Source organism: Blennius ocellaris, assembly GCF_963422515.1.
Source record: "Blennius ocellaris genome assembly, chromosome: 7".
Lineage (NCBI taxonomy): Eukaryota > Metazoa > Chordata > Actinopteri > Blenniiformes > Blenniidae > Blennius > Blennius ocellaris.
The window spans coordinates 13,612,050-13,631,821 of record NC_137656.1 but is presented as its reverse complement, the minus strand read 5'-3'; the positions used below and the strand labels follow the sequence as shown (position 1 = coordinate 13,631,821).

General features: G+C 41.0%; 2 protein-coding genes across 2 annotated transcripts; both read left to right on the top strand.

Annotated features, from left to right (window-relative positions):
• Window positions 1-132: 132 nt before the first annotated feature.
• Window positions 133-6,669, top strand: qng1 (Q-nucleotide N-glycosylase 1). The gene is made up of 7 exons (XM_080499818.1): window positions 133-163; window positions 1,911-2,107; window positions 3,473-3,620; window positions 4,436-4,548; window positions 5,216-5,359; window positions 5,880-6,075; window positions 6,202-6,669. The coding sequence occupies exons 2-7, from the start codon at window positions 1,919-1,921 to the stop codon at window positions 6,429-6,431; spliced, it is 1,020 nt and encodes a 339-aa protein (XP_080355944.1). The 5' UTR covers window positions 133-163; window positions 1,911-1,918; the 3' UTR covers window positions 6,432-6,669.
• A 1,187-nt stretch (window positions 6,670-7,856) lies between these two features.
• LOC308132811 (kinesin-like protein KIF27) lies at window positions 7,857-19,429 on the top strand (the record flags this gene model as incomplete). Its single annotated transcript, XM_080499994.1, has 15 exons — window positions 7,857-8,154; window positions 8,773-8,973; window positions 11,668-12,629; window positions 13,559-13,690; window positions 13,841-14,014; window positions 14,659-14,864; window positions 15,504-15,619; window positions 15,748-15,885; window positions 16,254-16,468; window positions 16,826-16,879; window positions 16,953-17,123; window positions 17,227-17,406; window positions 17,514-17,741; window positions 17,926-18,127; window positions 18,223-19,429. 15 exons carry the CDS (start codon window positions 7,857-7,859, stop codon window positions 18,807-18,809), a joined length of 3,864 nt encoding a protein of 1,287 aa, XP_080356120.1. The 3' UTR covers window positions 18,810-19,429.
• Window positions 19,430-19,772: the final 343 nt, after the last annotated feature.

The following is a 19,772-nucleotide window of genomic DNA, read 5'->3' as shown; positions in this document are numbered from 1 at the left end:
ACGTAACAACTGAGCGAGCGTTTTCCGTTTCCTCCCTGGATCCTTCTGATTGGTTCCACCCGCCATTGACGTGGAAACAAGCGGTGCTCTGATTGGTTACGAGCCAAAAACCAGGTAGTGGAGACTCGGCGTGTGGAGCTTGTTGTGCGGCACAAATCTCTAGGTAAAGTTGAGCGATTCCTTTCTTTGTCGCGATGCAGTACCATAAGCTCGGGAGAGAATGCTTTATTATTATTTTTTTTAATTTGGGTAATATTGAAACTTTAATTTCTCTGTACTGCAACCAAAGCATATCAACAGCTCCTCCGTGCACTTTGCTCCTCCAGTTTGTCAGTAAGGTGTATCAGGTGGTGTATCTGGGACGCGCCGACCAGAGCAGATCACTGTAAATCATGTCACTCAGCAAAGAGAGCAGTGAAAACAAATGCATTTCTGACACTAGCAAGTTGCTTGTCCCTGGCAGCAGCGCCACACAGTAAGTACAAATGGTAGTAAAAGCGTTTCTGAAAATTCATTGCAGTTAAGACCGAGAAGCTCAAGTATATCAGAAGGAAAGACCGACAGCATACGAACACAATTTAACTTCAATCAATGTATTTTGTAACCTTACTGTTGTCCTCCCTTCTTGTAAAAGTATTGTCCACGAGTATTTCTCGATCTAATACTCACATTTACTGCATCTAGGTTATTTTCACGTCTAATATGAGTCTTCTTATACACAACAAACAAAACAGTCTGTCCACCCATCTATCTTTATATTTCCACTTTTAAACTTTAAAGGGCTTCACGAGGAAAGGAAAAAATATTAGCAGACACATGGACAGAAATATGCAAAGTACACTTGTGCGTATCCTAATGTGCAGAATTGTTTCAATCAATTTAGTGATCAAACCGATGATTACCAGTCATACACAAGTAAAAAAACAAAAAACAAATACGTGTTTTTGCAATTTTGTATTTAAAATGAAATGCATTGAGAAATGTTTGTAAGCAAGAAATAATATATTGCATGTCTGGAAAGGTCAAGAACCACCAAAGCAAATCACCCAAGAAATTATTAGGTTTTTTTAATGGAAGTATCTATTTTCCATGGAAGTAATAACAGGGCATTGCCTTGACAGTACATATTTATGTTAGCTGCAGATGCATCTAAAAAAAAAATACTGTGGGAAAAATTTTTTTCTCAATTTTATTCATCTGAAAATTCCATAATTTTTTTTAATTCATTGCACAATAAATTAAAGACTTTCCCTTACTATTTCAGCGCATTCCTTTTTTCATAAACCTTTCTAGTTTTTATGTTGGGATTGTTCGAGTCACTGACAAAACGTTCAACTTCTCAATATTTAGCTTTTTGTGATGCATTTGTATGCATCTGTGTGTGCTTTTGTTTTTAATTATGAAATGCTTACACAAGACGAGACCGTTCATATCCACAACGGAGCATCACATTTGATTGCGGGTTCTCTCAAACATCAGTGTAAATGTATGTTAATTTACTCATTGGCTTTACCCAAGATTTTCTTTTTTTATGCGGAATATATCCTCGCCTTGTTACATCTTACCAACCTTGGTTATGTCTGTCTATTGTGAATTGTATAATAGAACAGGGAGATAGTCTTTAAAATGGCACCTCCCCAGAGATACGTTTAGGATATTGGAGCTTCAGTATGAAAAGGGCACGGGCATACATACCACCCTGCACCCGCCTTTGTATGATCACACAAAATGCTCCTGGAGTCAATGTGTTTGGCAAGAATAGCCCTCCTCTTGGCATCAACAGCAAAAATTGCTATGTTCCTGAATGTATTTCTTATAGTTGGTTCAGTAAATACTTTCAGCCATTTTGTCTGGAGATTTGCATGTTTTCCCACTTGTGTTTGTTCATTTCCCACCTCTACCTGTCACAGCATCCATCATGGAAACATCTCTGTTTCCTCGCGAGTCTGGACAGTTCATAGCAGAGCGGAGCCGCGATGTGTTTGTGGAGGACGGGGGAGTGCAGAAGGTGGCAGAGATGCTTTACTCTCTGCGACACAGCGACGATCTGACCGCCAGCAGCTGGAAGAAAGCAAACCCACTGGCTCCGGCAGCCACTTCAGACCAGGGGAGTTTGTCAGCACTCAAGGCCACCCAGAAAGCAAAATTATTTTTCAGCTAATAACCATGTGCTGCTTGTTCCTATTTTATGGAGAGAGAGAGAAAGAGAGAGAGAGAGAGAGAAAGCATAAGTGGTACAGCAGTAATAATCAGGAGCAGGGTGATGAGTGATAATCCGTATGAGTCACTCATGGAGTGGGACCACACAAACCCCAGAAGGATACACGAATAGGATACACTTCTCACCACCACTGGTGATGATATGGACCACGTAAAATATGGGATTTCTTAATGGCTTGGAATCTGGCATTTTCCAGAGACGATTGATTTAAGTTGGTGGCATTCAAAACCCAAGATGATTACAGTTAATGAACCTGGACTGACTTGATGGTTGCATCTCATCAGATTTGGAAAAAAAAAAGAGATTTTTCTGAAATGTTTTAGGATTATGATGTAATACATTTTAAAAATATACACCTTTCGTACACGTTTCTACCAATTAGAACCATTAAAATATTAATGAGCTCCTTTTGGGTTTTTTTTTTTGTACATGTTGCCACAGCAAGTCATTCCAACTTGCGTTGGCGACTTGGCTCATTTTTGCTCTTCCAGTCACACTGAGATTCAAACAATTTCCCCTTGTTTCAGATTCAACGTGACCAGGGCACATGAACAATTAATTAAAATAACATCTCAAATATCTAATTTAAAATAAAAACCTCAGTGACATAATGAGTCAAATTGCAAACCTGGTTTTGCATAAATCTGAAAGTCCAAACTGTAACTAAAACGACACAAAGTACATCAGTGAATCCTACGTCCTTCCATGAGAATTATGAGTTATTTTAAAACACAACTACAAATCACAATTTAATAGTCAATATAATTAGTGTGTGTAAAATGATTTCAGGAAAATTATAATTAGAAACATGTATCTTTTGCTAATACATAAAAAAAACAAATGGCAGATTTGTACAAACCTAAATAATGATATTAGTCATACAACTGCCATTTATAACAACAGAATTCATATATCGCACATTTCATTCATAAAATGCAGCCCCTGAACCTGGAAAAGATATAAATATAATCAATCCCATGATGATGAAGAAATAAAATGGTAAAAGGACAAAAATAGACAATACATAAGACAATCCCAATCACGATTTTAAAACTTGTCATTGCTACTATTAACATATGTTGTGGAATATTCATATTGTGGGGCATGAAAACAGCTACTTCATCAGTTGTCGTACGTTTGATCACATAAAACATTCTGGAGTAACACATTAACTGTCATACTGGAAAGTTTAGGACCCCAGCCTTTTTCTAATCTCACTCTCTCATTGATCTGTGCGTTTTACCTCTACAGGCATTAAACTGGGTCTTTGTGGTCGACACCATGAACTTCTCCTTTTGGCCAGAGAAAGAAACGCAGCAGTGTGAAGTGACCTATAAAGGCACTACCTACACCGGCTACATGACCCTGTGTGCCGCCGTCACCAGAGCCATGGACGAAGGTGAGGGAAGCATGAATTCAGTGCATTCGACGGGGCAAATCCCAGTTGGGGTCGAAATACCATGTATTGTCGTGCTCATTGCTGTCATCCGTCCTCCTTCTCAGATGTAAATTTGTCTGACGTGTTAAACGCTGCTGCTGTTATAGTTGAAATCATTTTTATTACTATTCATCAAGCTCAGTTTAGAAATGAACTTAATTCCGGTGATGATAGTCTACTTGGTTGTTCCTTTTCCATGGAGGTCTTCCAGTCGTGTCGGAAGACGACGACATATTTTTTTCGTGTGTACCTAACTGATTTAAATTTGATGTTGATGAAGGGGAAGAATTGTATGTCATTCTTTTTCTTTCCCCCCCCCCCTCATTTCTTTGTAGTTTAGCCACTGCAGCTTATTGTATGTGTGCCCTTTTCTTGAACTTGGACTGCTGGGAAGTTGCTTGTTGCTCTGCATGTGTCTGTGCATCATTTATAATTAGCATGAATGACTCCGGATATGAATCAATTATGTCTCGTATGGAATAGTGCTCTCAATATGTGGTCGCTGTGGCCTTTATAATTACAAGAGATTCTTTCAGAAAAAAGCACAGGTAGCTTTGCTCCAGAGAGTGAATCTCAAGGGTTGATAGTGTGAGATCAGAACAAATTATGTCTTTTTTAGCCTCTTGCTGGAAATGGCTCGTGTGGAGTTATATTCTTGTTATTACAGCAAATTATAACTTTATAACTTAGTATCCTTGAGAGTCCTCTGTCTTTCTGGCACTTCCTTTCTCGAAAGGTGTAACCTTCAAGCTGCTTCTCTTCTTGTTTCTCCACAGGTATACCCATTACTGATCCAAAGTACTTCTCACAGATGAGTGTGGAGGAGTTAGGACACGTCCTTCGATCAGACAATGAAACACCCATGCCAATGCTTCAGGAACGACATCAGGTTCTGACATTATCATGATAACATACAAAGGAGTAGATATTAGGGAAGTGAGCAATGATTCACTCAATCTCCAGCGCCATTTCAGCCTTCATGTCACAGTTTGTCGTGTCCAGCTCAAAAGGATGTGTCCACTTTTTGCTGGTTTTCCCGGCGCTCTGGGTCTGTCGGGAGTCCTGACTCCAGTTTTTTCAGCAGTTACGTTGAGCAAATTCAAAGCAGCGCTTTTCGGTGTAACAAAAAGCAGATGTTTTGCGAGTAGACGGCAGGCATCCTGTCATCTCTTCAGTCGACGCACTCTGGACACAGAAGTTGCACCGAACTGAAATTAAACACATTGTTACCTCACGTCATGTACATTCCATTTCCGTGTCTTCATATGTGGGAGTTGTGTGTCTGTGTTCTCCACTGTGCGAAGCTTCACCCATTAGGCACACACAGCTTCTTTTTTTTTTTTCACATTACAACCACTCATTTGTTATCACATATTTCTATAAAAAGAAAACACATATGGTACCTCAAATAATTATTTTGTTTATCATGTTCAACATTCATCAACATTCACTGCTTTTTCTTGATGAGTGGAAATTGAAAGTATGCCGTTTCTTTCCCTCCTACTCACTCCTGTGGTTAAATTTGAACACATCGCATACTGAATCTTTCTAACAAGGTGCTGACTGAAGGCGGCCACGTGTTGCTCGAGCACGGTGGAAGCTTCTGGAGTTTCATCAGCCAAGCCGGAAACGATGCTCGGAAGATGGTGGAGCTCATTGTGGAGAAGATCCCGTCCTACAGGGATGAAGCCACGTATGAGGTCAGAGTTCAGCATGCCCGTTGTTAAATTGTTACGCATTTTGTTTGGAAGTGTGAAAAATAATTCTTCCAAGCATGCCAAGTAATAGTGATATATCTTAAGTACTACAAAATAGCTAAAATTGATGAACTGTAATTAAGAATGCTGAATTAAAAGTGATTATGAAAACATGTTTAATGACAGCTTATATATATATATATACACACACACACACACACACACACACACAAATAGTATTAAACATGCCGACTGCACATACTTCTAAAGGCAGTGTGTATCTAATACAAATGTATGTATTTGGAAAAACAGTTTCTCCATTGTGATGTTAGGGTTCCACCTCCTGGTCAAAGACAGTGTGGCAAGTTCCTGCAAGTGCGGATTTCCTCCACACTCAGTGGAGAAGTGAATTGTCTTGTCAACCCATTGTTTCTGTGATGTTACCTTGATGTAAATTTGTCATGTAATGAATGGTAATGGAACAACAACAAGAATAATACTGTGTGGCCCTCTTTGGTTTCAGGGTAAAAGGATCTCTTTTTACAAGCGGGCTCAGATCCTCGTTGCAGATTTCTGGGGCATCATGGAAGCCAGAGGACAGGGCAACATCGTCAACATGGACTGGCTCACCATGTTTGCTGACTACAGGGTCCCTCAGGCGCTCGTCTACTTAGGAGCGCTGCGATACTCTGAAACACTAATGGAGGCATTGACGAAAGGTGTGAGAGAGATGTGTCCTTGCGTTTCAAATAGATCCTTTAAAAGATCTGGAGTGTGTGTGTGTGCATGTGTGTGTGTGGGTGGGTGCATGTGTATGTGAACCATTTGTCTCGTGTTCCTCTCAGGAGAGTTGCTGTGTTCAGGCGACAGGAGGGAGGTCGAGATCCGGGGTTGCTCAGTTTGGTCCGTGGAGCTGATCAAACTACGTCTCTACAAGCTGGTGCAGGAGAGAGACGGGGAGACTTGCAGTGTCACCTCCGCTGTCATCGACTTCTACCTGTGGCCTTATGCCAAGCTGCACCACAAAGAGATGGCCCACATTCCCATACACCACACACGCTGTGTTTACTATTGATGTGCTGCCTGGCAGCCGTACATACAGTAGGCAGCACTTCTCCTTGTGAAGCCTTGGCACAGGTGCCTTTCCCTGGGGCAAAGCCAAGCATGTCTTGGTGCCAGATATGTGTACAAATGGGCTTCTCTCTATCTGTAAATGAACCAGGTGTGAAGCAGCAATGCAGCTTGTTTGTCAGTGAAAGTAGCGCCGCCCTGTCATTTGTGGTCAAACTGAGTATTTACTGATGATGAGGTGGGACATTTTTAGATGGATCTCATGCTGTAATACAGAGCATGTTTGTGTTTTACCATCTGTTCATACTACAATAAAAGAAATGAAAATGCTCAAATCAGATAGGTGGATTTTCATTTTTTAGTGTATGTTGAAATCGACTTGTGATCAACTTGCTCCCTGCCTGAATTGTACCATACCCTTTGCTCTTGTTACCTCTTGACTCCAGCCAACAGGACTGGAACTTTGAATCTAAAGGACGGAAATATGGATGAAATTGAAAGATTTCACCTTTCAGAAGTCACCTCTTCGATTCAACTGCTTTCACTCATCTCTTCAGCTTTGACAATAAATGGACACCCCCTGAAAGAAGCTGGATGGTTACTTCCACAGTGCCAACATTTCAATTTATTATAACACTCTATGCCGTCATGATCTTTGCCACACCATCCACACCTTCGTTTTTCCCTGCCTACATCAATCACATATCCATACTTTTGAAAACTGAAACATCTGAAACAGAGGGGATTTCTCATATTGCCTCACTGAATAGTACAAATACCCAAACATAACTTTTTTAAGGTGGTTGTTCATCTCTAAAAGTGATAAGAACAGTAGTTTCCCTGACATTTCCACTTTTCCCCATCCATTTTAGAGGAGGGAAAAAACCCGAAGACGGCAAATTTATCGAGAGAAATTGGCGAACTCGAGAGGGCAGCAAGGTAGAACTTTGATTATTGTATTTGTCCATTTAAGACTGATGTGGGGTCATTTTAGTGATGCACGTGCCGGGATGGATAACTGTGTTGTGTTTATGTACTTTCTGTTAAACTCTTAAGTCGGTCATGGAAGAGAAAGAGGAGAGAATAAAGTGTTTGACCATCAGTCTCGTCTAAAACTCGGATGGTGGCACTGTTGCTTTCATTGTTCTGCTTTGTCCGACCTTCATATCCGCTCTTGAACGCCTCATCCCTGTTTCCTTGACTTCCGCGGTTTCCAGGGCAACCGAGAAGCCATAACAAGCGAAGTAACGAAACAACAAAACAGATGAACGAGGACAACAGTAAACAAAAAAGTAGGAGGTAAATATAATAGACAAACCCAACCAACAATGGACAGTCTTCTTTCGTTCAGTTTGTGAAATTGATGTGTTTATATTTTGCGCTGAAATATTTGAAAAGTTAACGAGTGACGTGCCGGGAGCGGAGAGCCATGAGCGAGGCGTGTGTCCGGGTGGCGGTCCGGATCCGTCCGCTCCTGCCCAGAGAGCTGCTGCACCGCCACCAGGTGTGCGTCCGAGTGGTGCCGGGCTCCGCGCAGCTCCAGCTCGGCTCTGGCCGGCTCTTCTCCTTCGACCACGTGTTTGGGCCGGCGGCCAGCCAAGACGAAGTGTACTTGTCCTGTGTCCAGCAGCTGGTGGAGTCGGTGGTGGATGGATACAACGCCACCGTATTCTGTTACGGGCAGACCGGCTCCGGCAAGACGTACACACTGGGAGGGAGGAATCCAGGTAACAGGTGGCCAAATGAGGCCACCCGAGGTCTTTATGTTCAGCTCAATGAGGAGTCAAATCCTGAGAAATAAGAACTTGATGAGAACAGAGTGACATGTGGTGGTGTTCAGGGCGGCTGGACTGACATCAACGTCCTGTAAAGTCTTTTTCAGGCTCAATAAAGGCTGCAGGAAGTTTGTAACAACAGAAATTGGTACGCAAAAAAAAAAAAAACAGTTCAGAGCAAAGCTCTGCACATACTTTATCAAAAGACTATGTAAATAATTTATTTTGTTTTGTATAGCACTTATAAAAACACTCAAAGAAGCTTTAAATCATAAAATCTGCAAGACGGTGTACACTCTCTACTGTTGTCTAATTTGACCACAATTAAATTATTGTTTAGAGGTTTGGAGAAACACTTGTAAAACCAACCTGCAACCACTATCGGCTGTCAATTTTACCTTTGGCACTTCAGTATAATTTAGTGAATTGTACTATATTTTGCTTTAGCGTTGTTGTGATGCATCACAGATGTTCTAAAAATCTAACTTAAAAGTTACATGTAATGTTTCATCTCTGATCGTTGCGACGTTTGTGTAATTGTATTTATTTTTCTTCTAGAACTTCTGACAGACGAAGAGCAAGGAATTATTGATCGAGTCGCCAGAGATCTGTTTCTGTTGGTGGAGGATAAGAGAAAGAGTGATAATGCCACGAAGGTCAGGGTATGCGCCTCATACCTGGAGCTGTACAAGGATGAACTACGAGACTTGCTGGAGCTGCCCACCATTCACAAAGAGCTCCACCTCAGAGATGATGAGAGGGGAAACACAGGTGATGAAAGTCTCTGGCTAAATTATTTTTTTTTTACATTTTACAGTGGTTAAGATAAAAAAAAACAAAAAAAAACAAAAGGCCTTCACTTGTCAAAGAATCATGATACTTGCATTAATGTTGCAGATCTAAATTCAATCTGTTATTTTACTGGATGGCAACCACGACGTAGTCTCTCAGTCATACAACTATTAAATAACGCAGTGTGTCCTAGTGAATGGGCATTTCATTAAAAGCGAGTGAACTAGTCAAGCAGAGTATTGTGACTTAAGACTTATATAGGTTCCAAGCACACCAGATTTGTACTTCCCATACTAGAAATAAATACTTTTGTTTAGATTCTCGCTGTCAAATATACCGACACAGCATATAAAACTTCAAGATTCACTTTGTAGCACAAGTTTGTTCCTCTTGATTTTTTCACTTTTCAGCTCACAAGGTAAGGCTGGAGATGTCACTTGAGATTTTGCAGGTTGTTTTTTTTTTTTAATTATTTGTATGCAAAATGCCTGAAGCAGGTGGCCCTATTACACGCAGGTCTGGGCACAAAGAAGGATTTCTTGATCACCATTTACATCAATCACCATACTCAACCCACTGCGCCTGTCACTGCCGTGTGTGTCCATGCGGCTCCTCCCTTTATGGGGAGAGAGGTGGTCAGCCCTTAAAGGTATACAGGAGGATTTTCAGGAATTTTAGGAAAGAACCGCCCTCTCCACCGTTTGAAAAAAATGCGCATGCGCAACGCTGTACCTGCTCCCGAGACGGAACGCCTACTAAAACGCGTGCGAGAGACATGCACGAGCCCAGTTCTCCTCGTGCACGCACTGTTTACAAGTCACAAGTCGGCATCGCTCACATAAGCTCACTTTACAAGAAGATTTGCACCAGAGGGGGTGAAACTGTGTAAAAATGTCCGAGAATAATGCGTCGGGTCGGCCACCGGCATGATGAGAACCGTGTGGAGTGAGCTGCGCGCAGGGACGAGCACGTACGACGGGCTTACGTCATATATCACCAGAATGATTGACAATTGGGAGGACCAGTTATTTTGATGATCCACCAGGAAGAAGAAAATCCTCTACTATACCTTTAACTTGAGTCAGATGTGCTGCCTTCATCTCTCTCCCGCAATGCCTCTCTACAAATGTAAGCTGTTATTTATAATTGATGTTTGTTATGGGTCCCAGGGTGAGAGACTGTGACAAATATATTGTCACCCTAGGGCTGGGCGATATATCGATATTTAGGATATATCGATATATTTTTTTACGAGATATGGAATTAGACCATATCGTATATATCGACATAGTTCACATTTGCGCTGTAAAACTTGCTTCAGGCAAGCCGCTGATCGGAGCTCTCTGCACTGCTCCCAGCGCCCCAGCCCCGCCCCTCCTCTTTCATGCAGGGAGGAGGGGCAGAAACAGACACTCCGGCACAAACAAACATGGCGCAAGCAACAACATCTGCGGAGCGTGCGGAGGAGAGCCCCTTGGTTAGTAAAAGGAAAAACAATGGCTCAATCATTTGGAGGTGGTTCGGATATAAATTGTCAGATGAACAACAAAACTACGCTATATGTAGGGAGTGCCATAAGCACATTGCAGCCAGTGGTGGAAGCACTACGAATCTTTTTCACCACTTAAAAACGTGGCACAAACTGCACGTTTAAATAGTCTTTTTCTTGTGCAACGGTTCAGATAAGCTATTAAGTTAACAAAAAGAAACAAGCTGATGTTTAAAAAAAAGTTCATCTTAAACTGAGCACTTTATTTTGTTTTCTCTTTATATATAAATGCTGCCCTCAGAAAAAGATTGACCTATTTTATTTGATAAGCTATTTTTATTTAAGATATTATATTATTTAAAAGTGCACCTTACGGAGCTTTGTTATACAGTCTTAATGTTTGCATTTTATAGTGAGTTTTCAATAAAACTAAGTATTTTGGTAACTTGTATTTGGCTTTGACTTTGACTTAACATTTCATTTCATTTTGCGGAAAAAATATATGGATATATATCGTATATCGATATTCAACCTAAATATATCGGGATATGACTTTTGGTCCATATCGCCCAGCCCTATGTCACCCTCTAATAGGTGGAATAATGAGGAGGTCATTCCAAGTGATTTCCTTTGATTTAACACTCAAAACATATGTAATCACCATTATCATTCACGTTTCAGTTTGTTCTAAAGTTTCTTGTTCTTTTTCCTAATTAACAATCTGTAAAAAAAAAACATTTTCCCACTATTGCTGTGCTTCAATACACCTCCAGTTGACGTGTGTCAAACAACATTGACACAAAGGTCCCTCCCCCCAAACCTCACTCCTCTCTCGGGTATAGGTACACTTAAATCGTGTTAATGAACCAGAACGTACAATAAACCTGAAATAATACATAATCATTTTAAACCCTAACCAATAAATGTGGCGACACTTTCTGGGGTGCCACAATATCGTTAGATTGGGTTGCCATCAGGGAAAGTAAGGTCTAAATTCTGTGAACAAAAGTTGCATTGCTCTTCCTATCATTGTGAAGCAGAATTCACCAAGCGTTGGATTGTTCACCCACTAATAGGGAACGTGAGCTGGGTTTAGACCGTCGTGAGAAAGGTTAGTTTTACCCTACTGATGATGTGTTGTTGCAATAGTAATTCTGTTGTTGTTGTTCTGTGTGTGTTTTCAGTGGTGGTTGGAGCCAAGGAGGTGGCTGTCGCCTCAACAGAGGAGCTGTTCAGTGTCGTCGAGATGGGAAATGCTTTGCGTCACACAGCTGGTACAGGAATGAATGAGCACTCCAGTCGCTCTCATGCCATCCTCACCCTGCAAGTCACTCTCTCTCATCCCAACAAGAAGAGCTTATCGTTGACATCTGTCCGTTCCTCCAAACTCTGCCTGGTTGATCTCGCTGGCTCAGAACGCGCTACGAAGACTGGAAACACTGGGACAAGACTCAAAGAGTCTTCACATATCAACACGGACTTGCTTGCACTGGGAAATGTCATCCGCTGTCTTTCTGACCCAAGTCGAAACAGACGCAACGCCTGCGGTGGCCTTCACATTCCGTTCCGTGGTTCCAAGCTCACTCGCCTCCTTCGTGATTCCTTGGGTGGTACTGCTCATACACTGATGGTGGCATGTGTCAGCCCTTCCAACAGTTTTTTTGCCGAGACTCTGAGTGTCCTGCAGTTTGCATCCAAAGCCCGTCACATTCGCATCTGCCCAGGACCACGAGCTCTGCAGACAGAGATTAAATCAGAGTCCATGGCCTTGCACCGGGATGTTGTTCAGCTGGAAGAGTTGGAGTACGAGTTACGGACACTGAGAGAGCTACTGAAAGAAAAGGAGAAGGAGGTGGAGTTGGAGAAGGAAAAGATCACTGAACAGGGAAATATTGTCAAACAGTCCAGTCTGCTCGATGTATCTGAACCAGACAAGGTGAAGATCCAGGAGGAGCGATCACAGTACCGCCTCTTGGCACAGGAAGCTGCAGTTTTGCTTGCAGAGATCTCTAGTTCCTCTTCAGATCTTTCTATAAGACAGCAGGTGCAAAATTGGCAGGAGCGACTGACGGCTATCATTCGTTCACATGAGGCCGTTAAAGGTTGTCTGGAGGTGTCTGGAGCCCACGAACTCAACAAATTCCAGGTAATGATTAAAAGTACAAAGAGGCATTCAGAAGTGACACCCACAACCTAATCCTAAAATTACTTTTAGGAAAATAATTCCTAAAAATGTATTTACATGCACTTGTTCAATTTGTTTACCATTAAGAGAATAGTAAAGAGAAACAAAGTCATATGATACTGTACCAAATATATATGGACATATACTAGATGATGATGTCAAAACATATCATCTGTATAAAAGACCAAAAGTGAAAAAATTCCAGACAGAACTTGGAGTCCTGATGTTGCAGCAGCATGGCCATGGCTACCGCCTCTCTGATGGTAATCAGAGTCTTGTATGTTCTCAAAACATTGGTTGAGATCCTCTCTGTGCTCAAACACAGTGTTGATGGCTCCGAACCAGAACTCACGTGAACAAAATTGTTCTATACCTGTGCACTTTTCAGATATGATTTTTAGAATGTCTCCATCAACAAGCATACATTCTTCTCCTTAAATCAGCTGTTAGTGTTACATGAATCCTTGTTTCACTGCAGTGTCATAATGTTATCTTTCCTTTTCTCTTGAACATCTGCAAGTGATGACATTTGTGTTTCAGTTATAGATATCTATTGTACATTACCAAACACTTTGTGAGGAACATAACTTTGAACCTCCAACACTGTCGTGCCACAATTGACATCATTCAGTAACTCCATATGATCAGTCTTATACAACCATTTGAAGACAGAATACAACCCGTACAGTATGACACATGGACAGGACACAATACAGCATCTACCCTTTAGCCTTCAGATTAGAAGACGACCTACTCTACCAACTGAGCTGCAGCAGCCCTATATCCCCGAATCAATATATTGAGTGGCCCAAACCTTTTACAAAATGGAAATACAGTTAACAACTGTAAATCGTTACTACTGTAACCAATCTTTTCACTGATATCTTCAGGAGCCTTTTCACAGAGAAGAACAGCTTTTGGAGAAAAAATATGTAGACATAAGTCAAGTTGAGAAACTTGTTCAGGAGAGAAAAACCTACCTTGAAGCGTTGGAGGAAGGAAGGCAACGAATTCGTATACAGGTGAGGATTAAACCTTCAAATAAACACTACCAGCTGTTGTTAGATTTTTTTTGTTTTCTTTTCTTCTTAAGTTTTCCGCTGTATTAGAATGCCACAACATTGCTGTTGGTTTCTTATCTAGCTGTTAAAATGTATTTATGTCATTCTCAGACAGAACAACTGGTGACCCAGCAGATTGTGATTGATCGCCTCCGCAGTGACCTCATGACCTTTGGAGGGAAATCTTCAGGCCCAACGGTGGCAGCAGACGCTTTCGGGTGTTCTGAGAAGCGGCCTTACAGTGTCCCTCTGATCAAACACGACAGCTGCACAAGTCCAAGGAAGGTGCTGAGATGCTTATATCATCTAATAACAGTTTCACATATAAACATGATAGAACGAAATGCACTCAGGTCCCAGCACAATAAAGGCTGACCACTTTCATTTACAACATCTAAATTAAAACTTGCCATTTGAGGAGGAGTTTCTCGACTCACAGAATGTAAACAGTACTCGCAGAGAGATTTTCTAGGTTTAAAAAAACGGGGGGCACAGTTTATTTAAAGAAACAAAAAAATATTCTCAATAGCCGACATTCTTAAACAACACAAATATTCATCAATTCTAGTTTCTCTTCTTCTTCTTCTTCTTCTTATTATTATTATTATTATTATAGACATTTAGTTTATTTTTTTATTTTTTCATTGCAAGTTTCGATGCAAGTTTTTTTTTCTCAATATTGTGTAGTTCTGACACACTTAATTTAAATTAATGCTCAGAAAAATGGCTGAAACTACAGCCATTAATCAGCTGTCACTGACTAATATGCTTTATCTCTGTTGTTGAGTTTTCTTGTGACATTTCAATAGTCTGAAATTCTTAACAATGTGCAACGTTGCTCTATACATTTCTCTATCACGCTAGTTTATATTTGACTAGTTTATATTTGACTGTGCATGTTTTCGCCAAAATGCATTTGTTCTTTGTAGATCCACTCCAGCCCACCAGCCTATTCACTGGAGAGAGTGATGGCAGCTTTTAAGGTGCGTGGCCAACTCCTGCTGGCTGAGGTTGATGAAAAGGAGGAAGTGTTCTGTCCATTCATACAACAGTGGACCGAGAGCAAAAACGGGAATCCAGTGATCAAGGAGAATGATGACAAGAACGACTTTCTTGTGAACAATAGGGGACTGAGGTGAGAGTTTGGATAGCCCGTAAACCCGCTGTAAAAAAAAAGTACAGTTTCTCTTGATAGCCTGCAAGACTTTTGTTAACCTGCTGCAACAGATGAGGGCAGTCAAACAAATATGATTATTGTGATTTAATGCCAGGATGAGTTGGACAAGAGGCACTACACAGGAGTGTAGTTATGGGCACTTTCAAGCCAAAGCAAAAATATAAATGATTTATATAATAAGTGTACACTTTCAGTGCCTTTCCTTGCAGAGTCTGCATGTTCTCCCTTTTCCAATGCCGGCTTCCTACACACACAGTAGACAGGAGTGATATTTCATGTATCAACAGGTGGCACATTGTGTTGAAACAAATTCAACAGCAGAACTATTTTAGGGTGGACTTAATGTTCTCCTGCTTCTTCCTATTCTCTCAAACTGTGAATGTCATTTTATTTTCTTTGCTATTTTCATTCACATCTGAACTCGTAGAAAAATGCCAGTTGTCGCATAAAGACAGTTTTGTTTGATATACTTTTCGGAGTGATACTAATATTATTGTTTCTCCTCTCAGAGTTCGCCTGAACTGAATTGAAAAGCATGTGGCATGCACAAACTGCACATACTGATCTGTCTGATTAGATTTTGTGATGTTACTGCAGGCATTCATTAAACCGAACATGGACCAGCCAAGACAGGAAATCAGCTCAGAAAGCGGAAAACACTGAAGAGTATCAAGCGAGACACCCAGTAATACAACAGGCTCCTGAAACTACAGGTGCCTCTCAATAGTCATCCCTCCTCACCTGATTTCTTGCTTCAAATCTCTTGTGTGACACTCTGAGGATGTGTTTTATATATGGAGGTGCCTTTCTTTTCTTATCGTCTGTGATGCTTTCTTCCCAGACACCCAAGACAACCAAACCACTCAAAGCCAAACAAAGAAGGCGAGAGTACAAGCTGGTGTCATCCAAAGACGAATTCAAGATCTGTCAGTCAATATGCGTATGAAGGAGGAGCTCATCAAAAAACTCGACAAAACTGGTATGCTTATGTAACGTGTATCCCTTTGTACAAAACAATATAATTCTTCACCAGATTTGTTTGTGTATCAGAAGAAGTGGGAGGCCTTTAGTTTCAAGCCACTGTCAGACCTTTCTTGTTTACACATCGCAAGGATGTAACAGCTGGATAATTTAACAGTTTAAAGTCTCAGTGGATGAAGAGAAGGGTTGAAAATTCAATCACAAAAAGTTATATTGCTCAATCGCATCTACTTTAAATCAGTTAATAGTGCTTTCCATAGAAAACAGGAGTTGAAAACCAATGAAATACCATCGTTTAGTATGTATGTGCTGTCTCAATTTTGCAAAGATTATCTCTGTCTCTGAATGTTTGCTTTTCTCTAACAGTGAAGCAAATTCAAGCAGTGGACAGACAAGGAAGCCACTCTGTTGACGATAGAGAAGTCAGTTTGTTGGCAAGTCTTTCCATGCAGAGCCAGCAGGTCCGGAGGGAGATGTACCACAGCCTGCAGCACATTATGCAACAGAAGGCACAACTTCAAACCAGCCTCCAGCAACAAAGACAGACAAGTGATGGCAGCAAAACTCGCCACTCCAATGAGGTGAGTTGTTTTAAATTGAGTTTTTAAATGATTTCAATAAAGTGAAACATGAAGGTAAGAGTAAAAAAGTTTGACTGCTACACTCCAGTGCCATGTTTGGTCAGAGATTTTCTTTTTTAATGATTAAATTGAGTATTACATGTAACTCTTTCTCTAACTACAAGACTAAATTAAATTCAAAATGAATGCAAATCTAGCCACAGTGGAGGCTTTCGTGGATTTTGTATCTCACACAGGATATAGCTGATTTAGAGTTGTTAGAGAATACAGAACTGTAGAAATACAATGAGTAGCTCTCTGCGTGGGTAAATTATTATTTGTGTTTGTACTAAGCTTAATTGGCATTTCTGTTGGCAGGCGTGTGTAAAATATGCATATGAATCATCTCCAAGGGAGGAGTCTAAAGAAAAGGTAAAAGATTATTTGTGCATGTGTGTGTCCTTCTGTTCATCCCTTTCATTTGACCTCCATGTTCGCCCTGCAGTTGCCCGAGGGGAGTTGGCTGGAGGAGGAGGAGGAGCAGGTTCTCCAAAAGAGAGTGGAGCTGCAGCAGCTGGAAGAGGAGCTGAGAAAGAGAGAGGAGGTGCTGCAATACAGGGAGGCCTGTCTACAACAAAAGAGCAAACTGGAAATGAAGATTCTACAATCCAGTCAGGTCAGGCTGAGTTGTTTATCATCCAAAAAAACGTCCGTATTGTATAAACACATAATTAAGCTGGAATGTATGATTAATTGTTTTTTAATATTCTACTTTTCAGGTTCAGAGTCTGGACTTTCTGCATATGTCGATGCAGTTGAAGTCTCTGGAGCAGCAGCTGCAGAGAGGCAGAGATGGTGGAGCTACCATAGAGGTACTGAAGAAAAATAGAGATTCGCTGAAAAAGCAAAGAGACAATCTGAATGATCAGTTGAGGGACAACAGAGTGCTTACCACAGAGGTTAGAAAAAGAGGGACAATTCCTGTAAAATAGACTTGTATTTACTTGACCTATATTATATCTATGCCTTCTGTTTTACTGAAAAATGAGTGTGTGTCTTCATGTAGGAGGAGCACCGTCTTCATCAGCTGGAGGAGGATATAGAAGCTCTCGATGCTGAGGTGGAATTTAAAAACGGCACAATCTGGGAAAAAGAGAGGAACCTTGCGGTGTCTGAGTCGTCGTTGCATCAGTCACAAAGCGTTGAACCCGCTCAACTCAGTGGTGTGAACAAGAAGCTGAGGGAGCTCTCACAACCTGAGGCTTGTGACCTCCTCATCAGATATTTCAACAAGGTCAGACACAGACTATGGATGAGAGGGAACTCGAAACTCTACATTTAAAGACTATTTAAATTCTCTCCAGCGTCCTGACTCTCATTCTGCTCATAATTTGTGTCATGTTCATTATTTTTTCTGCCATGCTGGAAGAAAAGCATTCCTCTGACCCACAGATTGTTTCTGCTGCTGTGCCTTTCAGGTTGTTTGTCTTCGAGAGGCCATGTGCCATTTACATTTGCGTTGTGAGGAGTTGGAGCTTCAAGCGAGAGAGCAAGATGAAGTAGTCAGAGAGATGGAGACCACCATGCAACGTATGACCCTGGATACAGACCGCAGGCTCACTGAGCAACATAGAAGTCATCTGAACACCGTCCAGCTGCTGCTGCAGAAATTTCAGAAAGGTGAGGGAATCAGTGGACAAACAATTTAAAGGTGAAATATATCATTTTAACCCCAAGTTGATTCTCTTTTGTTTTTTGCATGTGTGTGTATTTAGAGGGTGTTTCAGGGGAAGCATGGCAGGCTATACCAGACAGGCTGCAGCAACTGGAGAAAGAGTTGTTTTTCTACAAAAGCTCCAGCCGACACCTCAAAAAGAAACTCAGAGAGGTCCTCGGGGACGCTTTGGACCCTCGCAGTCAGTCCGCACAAATACAGGACCACAGACAAATGCAGTCAAATCATGGAAGCGTAAATGTTCCAAAGTCCCACACTGAGGAGGCGCTTCCCAAAACACCCATTGCAACAACATACACAGAATTACAAGCTGAAGAAACAGACTATAACACACATAAAAACAAACATGCACAACACACACAGCCCCTTTTCGCTTCTGCAGCATTTGGAACAACCAAAACGCCGGAAGGCAGCCAGATACAATTGGGATGTCAGGAGAGGAAAGCAGGTCATCCAGAGGAAAGTGGGCAGATGACACCAGTTTGTGTGAGCCGCAGGAAGCTGAGACAGATTTCAGCACCTGGACAGCAGGTCACAAGTTTAGCTACAAGGAGGCCACAGTCTTCTGTGCACTCCAGTACAAAGACAATAAGTGAGGACTCCATAGAGGTGTCGAGAGACATATGACGTTGCTTCATATAGTATTCATGTGTCATGTGGCAAGACGATTGTCAATGGCAGACGCCAGATGCCTTTAACATCAGAGTGCACACCCACCAATCCATCCCATCATAACATTGATTCAACAAGCTGCTGGATGACTTCCTCAGACATTTTGGTTCATATTGAATGGTGTGTAGATGACCACACCAGGTGCACAACTGATGTAGCACAAGCATATGCTTCTAAATTTGATTTGTTTTTGTTCAAATGTAATTCTTACAGCACTTCACTTTTTTTGTGTCATACTACATAATCTATGAGTGTTAATTCTGTAATGCCAGTCCTAAAAAAAGCATAATTTATTAAATGTCTTATTTCATATAACTTGAATATTAACACTTATAAAGCAAAATATACAATGAAATATAGAAAAATTATTTAGACCATTGACAGATCTCTCCCCCGATTTTCACCCAAGTTGAGCACTTAAGATAGTCATTTGATAGAGCATGTTTTTAAACTATTCTTGGTATATGAAAGCTGTCTGGGTTGTTTTTTGTGTGCATTGAGTAAAGGGAAAACTTTGTGTACACTTTGTAGTAATGATTGTTAGTTATTTTAATTGCCACTGTTCGATATTTGTTCGACCGAATTATAATATAATAAAATGTCTAATATACACACCTTGGTGTTTCTTCATCAATATTTGTCCCTTTTGCTAATCCCCTCACCACTAAACTATCAACATCACCTGTCTCCTCCTTTGTCTGCTGTGAATTTGACAAACTGGTTTTGGCTACCTGTGACCCTAAACAGGAAAAAGTGGTATACGTGGTAAAACTTACTTCCTCAGTTGTATACTACTACTACTATTACTGATGATAATAATAATAACCATAATTATCATCATCATATAATTATTATTTTATTTTATTTCGAATAATAATAGGAAGAGATGCAAATAGAACTTGCTGTACACACCTCCGA